General features: G+C 40.9%; 2 protein-coding genes across 2 annotated transcripts; one reads left to right on the forward strand and one right to left on the reverse strand.

Moving 5' to 3' along the window:
- The first annotated feature begins 763 nt into the window (after positions 1-763).
- On the forward strand, positions 764-1571 carry LOC137935951 (oleosin G). The gene has a single exon (XM_068780390.1). The coding sequence runs from the start codon at positions 953-955 to the stop codon at positions 1433-1435; it is 483 nt and encodes a 160-aa protein (XP_068636491.1). The 5' UTR covers positions 764-952; the 3' UTR covers positions 1436-1571.
- A 3915-nt stretch (positions 1572-5486) lies between these two features.
- On the reverse strand, positions 5487-7037 carry LOC137935950 (piriformospora indica-insensitive protein 2-like). Its single transcript, XM_068780389.1, has one exon. It carries the CDS (start codon positions 7020-7022, stop codon positions 5691-5693), a length of 1332 nt encoding a protein of 443 aa, XP_068636490.1. The 5' UTR covers positions 7023-7037; the 3' UTR covers positions 5487-5690.
- Between the last annotated feature and the right edge of the window lie 6405 nt (positions 7038-13442).

The following is a 13442-nucleotide window of genomic DNA, read 5'->3' on the forward strand; positions in this document are numbered from 1 at the left end:
ACATGAAACTCTTTGAAGAAAACACTTAAAAATAACTATTAGTAAATTCCTCTTGCAATCTTAGTTAGCATTGTTCAAATTTCAAAACTTCTTTTGGTTACTATTGTCTTACTTTAAATCTTTTATGTTATTGGCATAATATTTATATAATAACAAAAAATTATCTATATTGGTTAATATATATCCATTTCTTTCTCATTCTAGCAAATATTTAATCTCCAAAAGATGTAGAAAAACATCAGGAATGAAATAAGCAACAACATCATTTTTTAGGGCTCATAGTTTTTGTTATAGGTGTTGGTCGTTTCTACGAAGGTTTCGGCTTATTGGTTAGGTACTTAATATTTAGTATCAAAATGGACACATAGGAACAGTCCAATAGTTATCTTCATCTTTCTGATCGAGTATGTCTCTGCCATGAAACATGTAGGTGAATCGGAAGATAAAGGTGAGTATTATCGTTGTGAAACCAACTAAGACCTCCAGAGAAGGAAGAAATATTGAACGTTGTTGGAGGCCGGTTGATAAGATAGATTGTATAAAATGAGGAAGATGGCATATATCTTTGATTTCAAGTTTGTAATCCTCATCAGCTTAAAGAAAGTATAATGTTACAGGGTCTTCTACCTCACATGATGAAAAAAAGGAGGCAGAAAGAAACGAATGAAAGATCGACGTTTCTTCATTTCTAGATGCCTTCCGTTCTAGCCATTTTCGGAAATCCTAAAGAAAAAGTCCTTTCGCCAAATCGACGATAAAACTGAAAACCTCCACATGTAACCCTGCATGCCTTCCAACCAAATTCCCTCCTCCCATCTGTCGCGCCCTTTCTCTGAAAACCAAAACCCTCACCTCCTTTCTTCTATATTACAAACACCCTCCTCCCCACCTCCACCAACAACCCTCCCCGCGCTGCGGACAGAGAGAGTCCCTCTCTTTATCCTCTTCAACAATGGCAGACCGTCAATCGGCGCCGGCGAGATCAAGAGCCAGCGGTGGGCCTACCCAATCCACCCTATTCCGCCGGCTCCACGAATACGCTCCTAATTCCGCGCAGGTGGTTGGATTCTTGACCCTCATCATCTCCGGTGGGATTTTGCTCGTACTCACAGGAATAACACTCACGACCTCTGTTCTAGTGCTCATCCTCTTCACGCCGTTGATCATCCTGTCGAGCCCGATATGGATACCGGTTGGCATCGTTCTGTTTTTCGCCGTCGCCGGTTTCTTGACCGCGTGCGTGTTCGGACTGGCGGCACTCACCGGCGCATCGTGGTTGTACAAGTACGTCGGGGGGCGGCACCCCCCCGGCTCCGACCGCATAGATTACGCCAGGAGTCGAATCGTCGACACCGCCAGTCACATGAAGGATTACGCGAGGGAGTATGGTGGTTACTTGCAAAGCAGAGTGAAGGATGCCGCGCCGGGCGCGTAATCCTTTTCTTCTGATGCAGGGCATCCAGTTTCTACTTTTTTATTGTGTTCTACTTCAATTTTCCAAATTTCGTCTAGTTGGACCACATTGCGTAACATTGTTGGCCTCCACTAGTGTTTGTTCTCAGATTGTCGCGTGTGGCACCAGTGACTTTAGCGAATTTTGGTCGTTAACGCGTTATGCCTCGCTGTAACAGTCCGTAACTATTAACAATGTATAAAACTATAGTTTTGGTTAATTTAATTAATGGTTATAAAAAGATAACACAGAGAGGAGAGTCGGGGGACTGGAGCCAGAAGAGATTGAAAAGAAGTCGACGGGAGGTGGTTATCAGCTTTTATGCATCGACCAAAAGAGAAGGTAAACGATTCGGTAGACTAGGACTCGGTTGCATTTGTCGTGGAGTCGCCGCAAGACAGAAGCCAACTTTGCTAGTTGTCCTTTGGTTCATAAAGGCGCGCACCCAGTTGCCACGCGCGTAGTCATCAACACGTTCGCACCGAGTTGTTGGGGAATCAGCTCTTCCACTACAAGGCCGGCCCCCCTTTTATTGCCTTATTCGATATGGCTGGATGGACAGATTCATTTCAGACTGGAATCAGAACTCACTCGCCTTGTTGATCTCCTACTCAGTCCATTCATGATGATTTAATCCCAACTATAAATTATTTAAGTTCTTCCGTCCCTTCTGGTATCGGAATGACCAGATGAAGATTGACAAAAAATGGAAACAGCTCTCCTAATTAATTTGCAATTACTTATGATTATCAGAAAATAAGAAACTACGAAGTTTCTCCTCGTAATCTAGTTTTACAGATACAGGCAGGGGAAAGCTTGATATAGTATGTACTCTAACACTGAAAGTGAACAAGAAAACGAGAACTTTACACGTTGAGGAGTTAGCAAGCTCTAACTCCCGGCCTTCCCCGCCACGACTACCGGAAAAGAAAAGCTGCTCTGCAACGGAGTGGTGCGCGGTGACCTGGGTGGGAACTCCGGCACTTGCTTCCCGTCGCTTCCGTACAAGATAACTCCCGAGAAATCCAAGGGTTGACACTTCTCCCCCATCAAGATATCCCTCTGCCACAACCCGCCATCGCCGAAACCGTCATCGGCTTCCAACTCTTCCCTGTTCTTGTTCTTCTGCAGGAACGGGATGACCTTGTTGCTGAGAGTCGTTAGAAGCAGTTTTGGGGAGGTCAACGGCGACTTGGGGGCGATTCTGGAGCCACCGGGCTCAGACGGCCGCGCGCGAGCCACCAACTTACCTGACACCCTTCTCGCGTGTTTGGCGCATAGAGCAACCAGAGCCACCACTGCCACGAACAAGCCCACACCCATCGGCACGGCCTGCTGACCGCCCGAGCTGCCGCATATGAGAAGCCGAACCATGTCTGATGTCCGATCTCCAGCCCCAACAGCTTTCTTCTCTGCTCCTGCTTCTCTACTCTCGAACAAGAGACTCGGAGCAGTCAAGGAACGATTATAGAAGCCCAGTGATCGCGTAAATTTGACCGGAAATAATCCGTAATTGACCTCAGACCGACTCCAGTTTGGGCTCTCTGACTCTATCCTAGTGTGCATAACACCAAATTCCGGCGATAAATCACTTACTTCGCAACCGACACGTGTTAGTAGCTAAAGAGTTATTTACCCATTTTTGCCGGATTCAAAATTAAGATAAGGAGATAGGATTTATCCGATCAGCCACGCGGCCAAGCTAAAAACCCGCAAACTCAGTGAATCGCTCCATTCAAGCGGCCAATTTGTAATCCGATATGTTTCGGATTTTTAAAGCGTTGATATAATAAGCAATTTGTAACAGTTGGCCTTTTAAAGCAGCTAAGAAAAGACGTTATGATGTGATATACACAATGTATTAGCCTATGGAGTTATATGTGTCCGTGACAGCATGATTTGTTGTTTCAGCTAATTCTGACCCGGTAATTTTAATTTTCTACTGGATTAAAATACCCAGGTTTGACGTCAATCTTTCTTTTCGTGTTACTGAGTTGAAGTAGTTGGGTTGGGCGGGGATGATCGATGGAAGGGTTGACTAGGTTGCCACTTGGGAGGCGTGATCCTTTCCTTTTGAGTGCCACTTTGGTCGGTATTAGGACTAAGTCCACTCTGACCATGGTTGGTAAAAATCATGTTTCAACTATGCATTGTTTATGTTCATAAATTTGTATTCTGCAATCTTCATAAATATAAGTCTTCCGTCCCATCCGAATTATCGCTTTTGGTGGCGTTTGACCGCTGCAGTTTCTCTTCCATGGCTCTCATCGACCCAGAGAGGATACAGCCTGCGCTTCAAATTCTTCTATTCTATTCCACTGAATCAGCTACCCCTGAAATGATTTAAGATATTTTAGTGGCGCTGCCCAGAGCAAGATCAATAGCCACCAATGGGATTCACGACGCAGAACCGTAAATCAGAAAGTGGTTGGTAATCTGCCATTGAAATGGTTCGTAATGCAATCTTAGTCCCACTTTTGATGGCTCAGAAGAGGCGATTTTCCGTGCCAAAGTTGAAATGAAAGAGCTCTCTGTAAAGGTGAAGGGTTTGAGCTGGGTTCGGCAATGGCTGACTTGCGGTTGTTTGGCTTCCGGAGATGGCCAAGACCTTTGAGAATCTCAAACGTTTATAAAATAAGAACATCTTCTAATGGTATGAGAAGTCGTGATATCATTGTTTAGAGATCAGAGAACCGATAGTCCGCCCGTTCCAATTTTTTTCTCTGATCTTACGAGTTCGAAGGCTCGAATGTCTGCGCGCACAAGAGATATTAAACCTAAAATTAATATGGTAAAGTCTTAAGTGATAACAGGATGTCTCACAAAATAGTTTTAATTAAATATTTTTTTTATTATATTAGTGTCTTTCATTATTTAATTATTTTCAGATATATTTTTTAATATTAATATTTGACTTTGAGTATAAGGGGACATAAATAATTTAATTATGTTCTGACTTTATTTTATTTGGTTTATCTTGTTCAGTTTGTTTAAGTTAACGAACCCATCTCGAACAAACCATTTTTTAGTAAGTGGGCCGTATCTCTCGTTGGGGGCTGGGGAGGGTGCCACGTACTCAACGCAATCACCACACGTGCCATAACTTTTTAAAATAGAGGCCCAATAACTATTAGCCCACTTTTTTAGTGTTGGACCCATGGGCTCTTATATTTCTAAGGTGAGACCCAATAAGTATCATTAGCAAGTGTTGACTTTATTTTTTGTTTTTTTTCTGCAAATTTGTACAACTTCTGAGAACCACTAACCCACTTGAGAGTAGTCATTCGAGATCAGAGCTTCAGCGGAAGCTTCTTTCCCGCTTCCAGAAATAGAATTGCGCTTTGCCCACAGAGGGAAATGGCGAAAGAGAGACAGAGAAAGCAGTTGAAGCGGAATTGCTGGTAAGAGTTGGAGATGTAATCTCTGCAACAAACGGCGCGAAGCTCGTCGATGAATTCCTCTGCCCACTTCATTCCCTCGCGGTTCTGATTTTCCCGCTTGATTCTTCCCTTTTTCCTTCGTCTTTTAGTGACAGCCACCAGATGTCAGCCACCAGATGTCAGGGATTCTTCTCACTTTTAAGCAGAAAATATGAACTTTGCATTTACACCTTAAGCCCACCACTGTCCTCAAGCGCTGAGCCCCTGTGTAGTGCTTGCTGTGCGCCCCTGCAATCTGTAATCTCTACAATCTCGTGCCAACAGCTTCGTTTTAATTTCATGCTCTCGAGTATCAAGGCCTTAATATTCTAATCGCTGTAGTACTGTTCTTCTACTCTCTCTTTCTGGTAAGCTACTTACTGAGTTTCGTACAAATTCAGAGATAAAAAGAAGAAAAATCCCTTTCTACATCTTAGCATTAAAAGTAGTTCGGCTCTGACACACTAAGCTTATTAAGGCGATTTATTTCTGCAACTTATTACGAAGTAGTCCTTTACTCTCGGTTTGCTGAAGTTCGTTTTCTGGGCATTTCAGTGGCAAGTAAACATCAAATACTCAAAAGCAGCAAACATTAACGATAAGCATTTGTAAGGATGCTTTGCCAAGATGTAGATATTCTTTTAATACAATTTACAGGCGGAATCAGCTTTTTTTCTTCACTTCTTTGAAAAGCCAAGGGGAAAGATAAAGAAGAAAAGTGAGCTCATGGAGGTTAACTTTAACGTTTAACCTATCTATCGGGGGAATCTAGGTCTTACTATGTTTTGCTTCGATCTTCTTCAAGAACGCTCACCATATCAGGGCTCTGAAGCAGAAAAAACGAAAAAAAATACAATCACCATCTCCGCAACCGTAATTGCCCACCAAAAGTCAAAGCTAACAGAGCCTGAAAGCACACAAGAACCGATAAAACTGCAACTCGGATGAGCGTCTCCACTGGTCACTTCTGCCTTCAGACCTGCGTTAGAAATGGGCGGCTGTTTTTCACACTCTTTTACTCCAGTTGGTGCATTTTCTTTGGCCACAACCCAAGCATCATAGCATAATTCTGGATTGCTCCAGACGGAAAAGTACCGACCCATCTTCCCGTAGAACTCTTCAGAAAATTCAAGTTCTCCTGCCAGATTGTTCCCGTTTAGGTAAAGAGCATTAACACAAGGCATGTCGCTAAAATTAGGTGGCACGTTTCCTGACAGGTGGTTGTCATTTAGAGCTAGAAACCTCAACTTTTTCATCTCTGCCATTGACGCTGGAATCTCTCCAACTAGACCCATGCGGGAAAAGTCCAATGTAATCAGGTTCTCCAGGTTTTGCCAATTCAGGCTCATCAAATTACCGCCGATTGGGTTATCGGATAGAAGCACTTGTTCCAAAGAGACCATCTCCTGGAGTGTTTGAGGCAACCCGTCAGAGAATATGTTGTTTCTGAGGTCTAGAAGAATTAGATTCCTCAGCTGTCCGAGTTCTTCTGGAAGCTGACCGTGAAACGAATTGTTGCTTAAATCAAGCTTCAATAGAGAGGTCAACCCACCAATGCTGGAAGGCAAAGACCCAGATAAAGAATTTCTACTGAAATCAATAATCAAGAGCCTGGCTAAATCACCCAAAGAGACAGGAATCTGGCCAGTGAATCGATTTCCAGCAAGAACTAATTTCTCCATCTCGGTTAAGTTCCCAAGACCCAACGGCAATTCACCTGTCAAATTGTTCTCTAACAGTACCAAAGACCGAAGCTTTCTGAGTGAAGAAAACTCGGCTGGAATCTCACCAGTAAGTCCGGGATTTGAACGGAATTCTAGGGTTTCTAAGGTGCGAGCGAGCTTCTTCCATGGTAAACCCTGGATGGAAGTCGGATGGTGGAAACAACCGAAGAAGGAGAGGCACTTTAGATGCTTTAATTCGAAGAGATAGGGACTGATTTCTGCAAGACGAGCACACTGGAAAGAGTTGTCATGAACAGTTCCGATGACCATTGTGGTTACATACCATATCCCGTCAAAGAGGTCGCAGGAGACACCTTGTATCGGGGTCCACCCGCATGGATCAGGGTACAGCTCAGAGCCATTGAACCAGTTTCCAACAAACGATCGAAGGATGGTATAAAGCGCCTCTTGCTCTCGCTCCTCCATGGGAGCCGTGGAAGTGTCAGCATTAGTTCCAGAAGATAAACGGAGAAGGAGAAGGAGAAGGAGAAAAAGAAGAGAGTGAAGGCAGACGAATTTACTCATGACTATTTAACAGAAATGAAACAGAAACGAAAGTTTTAAGGGACGCGAAAGCAGCTACTTCAGTTCAAGAACCAAAAAGAAGACCAAAGCTTTCTCGTGGAAGCAAATTAGTTTCTCGTCCAAGGCTAAGCCAGAGAGACGCAAGAGCTCTCTAATCGTTCAAGAAACACAATGGTGAGAATCATCGTAAGGAATCTTCAAAATAGATGATGATGGGAACAGAAATTCACAGGATAAAGAGAGGTAATTTGAAACGGGAACATTCTCGTCAGGAATCAAAAGTTTCATATACATAAGGCTACAGGTAAATAAAACCACACCAGTACTCTTTCTGAAAACAAGAAGAAAAACGCAGTCTCTTCTTGGCGACAGCTCCAACCAAAAATAGACAGCAGACAAGCAAATAGACAGGAAGTCGCGATAGTCAAACCTTGAGCACCAGAAGCAGCAAAAACACAGACGAGCTTTTAGCTACGAAATCGAACCTTTCAGACAAAAAGCAACAAGGAAACGCTTACAGAACCGAGACAGAATCAGGTCACTCCCTTCTGTCATCCCTGAAGCAAACACAAACAACCAAAGTTGAACATATGAACCCCCTGCAAAGCAGCTTTCTAACGACGTAAATCGAAATTCGTAAACAGGCCCAAGCGAGGAAAAGATCTAAAGGAGAGATCCACAAGAAAGCCGTTGAATAAAATCTAATGAAACAGTAAAGAGACCAGAGGATCCATGAGAGGGCACTGTGATGGCATGCAAGCTATACAATATGGCTAAGGTAGAAAAGCAGGGGGATGATCCTCACGGCTCGTCTCCCAAAGCAAAGGCCGTAATAACTGACCGATTTGGAATTATGTATCGACGTCGTCATTACTGACCTGCGGCTGGAGCTTTGGATCTTCGTGTAGAGGCTCCTACCTTTTGGCGTACTTAGCCGGATTCATCCGGTGGGGACCATGTCTCATGCAAAAACATGCAGTGAAAAATCTCCTCAGTCCTCACGTTACAGAATACAAAGACATACACTGAAGCCTGGTACATGAGCCGTTCGCATCCGAGACTTTAGACTTCGAATGATCATAACCATCTGTTATCGCTATTTCATAGGCAATCCCAACGACCCGACCTATTCGTGCACGTGTACGAGTCCAAGTTGGCTGGTGGGGCCCGCATGACGTGTAATTGGAGCAATGCGGATTTCAAAGTCGGGAAATCATGAAAAGAGAGTAGAGATCAATCTCTCCAATCATTTACAGGCTTGGAAACAGGTAAGATGGTCCCACCACACCATAAACTATAATACGGACAATCAACGGCTGTAAAGATGGGCTGAAAATATCGGATTGTACTTTTATTTGTCCGGTTTCACCATAGCCAGCTTTGGGAGCTTCTTGTGTTGCAGTGGCCTGCGGGCCCAGCCGAGGTAATCCTACGTCGGATCTCAATACGGACCCGATAAGCGGATTTAGTGACGAACTAACCATGCTGATGACAATCGGATCCGACAAGGGGATTTAATGACAAAACTAACCCTGCTCATGATATTCAGACCGCGGATCCCTGGAAAGGCTTCCATATACTGCATAGATTGTTCACGCGGAGAGACGGAATGGAGGAACGGTAGGAGAGGAATAGGGACCACGGGGAGTTAAAAGTGGCAATAAATAGGGGTAGCGGAGAGAAGACATCGAAGTTTGTACCTCTGGAGCCTGAGCGCGAGAGAGAAAGAGAGGCTACGGTTTGGCCAGAGGGCGGAGTATGGGCTTCTGTGACAAGTCCCTTTCCGCCTCTTCTCCTCTGCTTCTTGTGCTGGCTTTTCTTCCGTGGGTCTTGCTCTGTTTCATTAGAGATACTGAGGGAGGGGGAGCTTTTGGGGCTTTCGTTGTCTACTAGCAGCCTTTCCATTAACTCTTTTACGAACAATGAATGGGGGTGGGGGCAAAACTGCAAGACATGAACAGTCGAGGCGGCCATTACCGGTGCAAGGAAGTGTGGAACGGAGTATCAGCTCTGCTTTTCTGGGTCTGTGTGTTCAGATGTAAGATGTAAGCGTGAAAGGGAGAGGTCGAGAAAATATTTCTAATGCCTCGGAAACATTCCAGGCTTCTAAGCTGAGAAAGTGGCCGGAGAGGCTTTCTTCATGTACGATTCGGGATTAAAATAAAACCAACTTCGCAGTAATTACTTGTGTTTTATATGTTCAAATCATTTATCCTTTGAGTTGTTGAGTTACTGGTAGATTCACCAACAGGCTGAGTGAATATTTTATTGATCTTGATTGTATCTGTTTATTGAGACTCATTATTGTGTTTTAATTGAAATGCAAAGAACCCTTGCATTTGTAAACCAATCAAGAGTGCTTGTACCTAGTGGTTGTTTAATCTTAGATTGCTATGTCTACTATGAGGCATTTGCATGGGTCCAATTACAACACTTGGGACTTACAATCAAAAACCACCGGCACCAAGACCTACAGAGATTTTACAATTCAAGCACTGTAATGCATCTTGATGGGTAGGGGAAACATTGTGACTTGATGGATCTGGGACATTGGGATGAGGGTTAGGGTGGTCAACTTGGGGGTTGGTTTCACAGGCTACATGGCAGTTCTTGAGGGTAAGAGAGGTAGGCAATCACTGGGTTCTAGGGTTGGGTGGGTTTTATTAGTACAATTAGATGGTAATCAGGTGGGTGGTATGAAAAGTTGAAATTTGAATTGGAAGGGAACGGAGGGAATGATGTGAACAACTCATTGACCTTATTTTCGTCATTAGAGTTACGGTTGAGGTGTGAATTAGAGTTAACTCGGTTGTAGTCAACATTGAAGCTAAAGTTGAAGTTGAAAGCTATGATTTGATTCAACTTCAACTCTTTGTTGGGTGTTACTGTACACGAGTTTGTGCACTGGAAAACAGATTCCAGTGTTAGTGCCCCAAAATGAAAAATATGATGCAAACAAGAGAATGAATAACTTTTTATAATATACTTAAATAAAATATATACCTAAACAGATAATTAACCAAAATAAACATGGTTACTACACTAATAAGTGATTTAAAGTAGTATTAAAATATATTAATATATTAATTAATGAAATATTATATTATAATAATTAGTTATTACAATTTATTATAAAATAATATAATAATTACATATGACTGTAATTTATTATAAAAAATAAATAAAGCAAAAAATAACATAAGTGAATATAATAAAAATAAATAAATAAATCAATTTATTAATATCATAAGATATATTTTAACATTAAAAATAACTAATCTAATACAGTAATAAAAATATATATATATATATATATATATATATATATATATATATATATTATTTTATCAATAACAAAATATATTTTTTTACATATTATTAATTAATAATATATTGCCACAAAATTTAAAACCATTTGTTTAATTAATTATAAAAATGGGATAATTAAACCAAAATAATTGATCAATGTTTACTTTAACAATATTTTAATTATGACTATTAAATCACTAATTTAATACAGTAATTAAATATTGAATATACTGAATAAATAAAAATACTTATTTTATTAATAACCGAAGATGGATTTTTTATGTACTATTAGTTAATAATATCTTTTACAAAATTAAAAATGATTAGTTTAATTAATTATAAAAATGAGATAACTAAACCAAAATAATTGATCAAATGCTCTGTTTAACAATATTTTATTTGCCATGATAGATTATAAATAACATATAATAAATAAATTATTTTATTAATAAAATAGGATATATTATTAATAACATATATATAATTAAAACTTAAAAAACATGTTTGAAAATGAACCGAGTTACTTGTAATAGTCTACAATTTACAACATAAAAATAAATGTTTAAACCCTAAATCCTTTACACCCTAACCCTAAAATCCGAAATTAAACCCTAAACCCTGAATCCCTTAAACCATACAAATTATACCCAACACCCTAAATCCTCTAAACCCTAACCCTAAAACCCAAAATTATACCTAAATCCCCCAAACCATAACCCTAAATCCCGAAATTATACCGAAATCGAACAATCAATACAAATAAACCACACAAAAATTAAATAAAACAATATCAAACAGTAAATTAAACTAAAAAAATAGGGTTAGGTTTATTAAGTAAAATTTGGGGGAAATCGAAGCCAAATGGGAAAATTGAGGAAAATCGAAGAAGAATGGAAAAATTGAAGCTGAAAATGGGGGAAATTGGTAGAAGTTAGGGCAATCGAACCCTAAATGGGGGAAATTGAGGGAACTCGAAGAAGAATGGGAGAAATCGAAGCAAAAAATGGGGGAAATAGGTAGAAGTTAGAGCAATCGAACCCTAAATAGGGAAATCAGAAGAAGTTTGAGACAAGAAAGGCGAGAGAGGAGGAAACAGATGGCGAGAGGTGAGAGAGGACCGAGAGGTGAGGTGTGCAGGGACAACAGAGAAGGCCGAGAGAGCTGAGAGCCAAGAGATTGTGACCACCGAACGTGAAGACAGGAGAGAGAGAGCTAAGAGACGTAGAGAGGAAGAGAGGGAAGAGATACAAAGATGACGAAGGGAGAAGAAGTCAAAAGGAGTGCAAAGACGAGAGCGGGAGAAAAAAAAATTGGGAGAGGAAGGCCAAGAGGGAGAAGAGAGCACAAATGAGAAGAAAAAAAATTCGTCGGGGGAGGGAACGACGCGACTCGAGTGACGCTTCAAGTGGACGATTCACAAAATTGGGCTGAATCACGATTCCACGATTTTAGCCTAAGACAATTACCTGCATTTTTCAGATGATGTTGGTGTTTATTCACCACTAACGGCCTAATCAAATGAATTGCGTAATGCGCATGAACTTCATTTCAACTTCATTGTTGACTAACCCCCCTAAATGTGGTATTCCTGGAGGGGATAATTCTTCAACTAATTTCCATTTTAACTGAATTCTTCAAATATTATTTTGATCCAGAAGAAGCCACCTACCATTTTGAAGAGCGTGTGCCCTTGCCAATGTTGTTTCGGCACAATGTAAACTCTTGCAAAGTCTAAGCCTGGTTATATGGGCGGTGGTATCCCATGACAAGGTTGATTCATAGGTCACTAGTAAGACACAAAAATCAATCTTGTGACACTCGTCATGTGACAACTATAAGCAAAGTCAATACAAAGTAACAAGGAAAACGATTGATCAGATGAAGATAACATTAGAGGCTTAGAGCTTCTCATGTTTTCCGAAATTTCAATAGACCTTCTTCATCTGCTCGCACAATAGGAAGTCTTGCATTGGAAACGATTCCACAAAGACGTGGGCATCCCTCACAAGTTACAATTTAACCGCTAATTTCAATACTTCTGCATAACCCAATTATTTTCAAAATACTTCTTTGTCCAGAACAACCCTAATTACCATTAAAGCATCCAGCAGAGGAGTTACAACAAGAGGCACGATGCCTGTGGAGAGCAGAATAACTGCTTCTGTCTGTGATGAAGGGTTTGAAGGAAGAGAGACTGAGATATATATATATCTCTTTGTAGTTGGTATAGTAAATACTACTTCATGATCTATCAGCTTTGATGGCTCATTTTTTATAGTAACGAGCGACTTGCTTCTTCGTGTGAGCATGGCTGGCCTCGGCGCCTTCTTTCCATTTACTTCCAGAACTACTGGGGTTTCTGCGATTCAGAAGAGAAGGTGGAGTTCCATGAGGGCCTAGGTAGATCTCTTCTTTGGCTTCAGTTACCTGGCCACACACAAGGCTAGAGATCAGAAAGATAATCTCATAAGAAAATGGAGTCTTAATATCTCATTTTACCTAGAAAGAAATCTCGGAAGTGCGCACTCAAGCAAACAAAAGAATAACATGGTTCAGTTAATCTCTGAGCCGTTTTTTTCCGGAGTGTAGGATCTTGTTTCATCCTTCTTCCAGTGATGATTGGTTTTTAACTGTTCTGGTGTTGTTTCATCCATCTGATCCATTGGCAGGCTTGGGATTACGAAACCATCCGCGTCTGAAACAGGAAAAACCATAAGATGAATAAGATCATCACAGAAAAGAGTTGAAAACACAGTAGTGTTGATGGCAACAGAAATAACAAGTGAAAACTATAGAAAGTTCATTGCAATCAGACTATTAAAAAAATGAAAATAATAGGATTAAGAAACTTGACCCAATCGTTTACTTCAAGCAGTCCACAGAGATTTACAAAAAAATACGTGATAAAATCTGATGGAGTCTGCAAGTTTCTAATTGTTTTTTTTTTCTTCTTTTCTTATGAACTTCAATCACACAATAATTAAGCACAATATTTTATCTCCTGAATTCAAT

This window comes from Aristolochia californica, unplaced genomic scaffold (assembly GCF_029961685.1).
Source record: "Aristolochia californica isolate CCGP_79_NKW_82.1479 unplaced genomic scaffold, dmAriCali1.0.hap1 SCAF_7, whole genome shotgun sequence".
NCBI classification, from domain to species: Eukaryota; Viridiplantae; Streptophyta; class Magnoliopsida; order Piperales; family Aristolochiaceae; genus Aristolochia; species Aristolochia californica.

Bases quoted from the DNA above. Each gene is read 5' to 3' on its own strand.
- LOC137935950 (XM_068780389.1), bottom strand. From the start codon at position 7,022: ATGGAGGAGCGAGAGCAAGAGGCGCTTTATACCATCCTTCGATCGTTT.
- LOC137935951 (XM_068780390.1), top strand. From the start codon at position 953: ATGGCAGACCGTCAATCGGCGCCGGCGAGATCAAGAGCCAGCGGTGGG.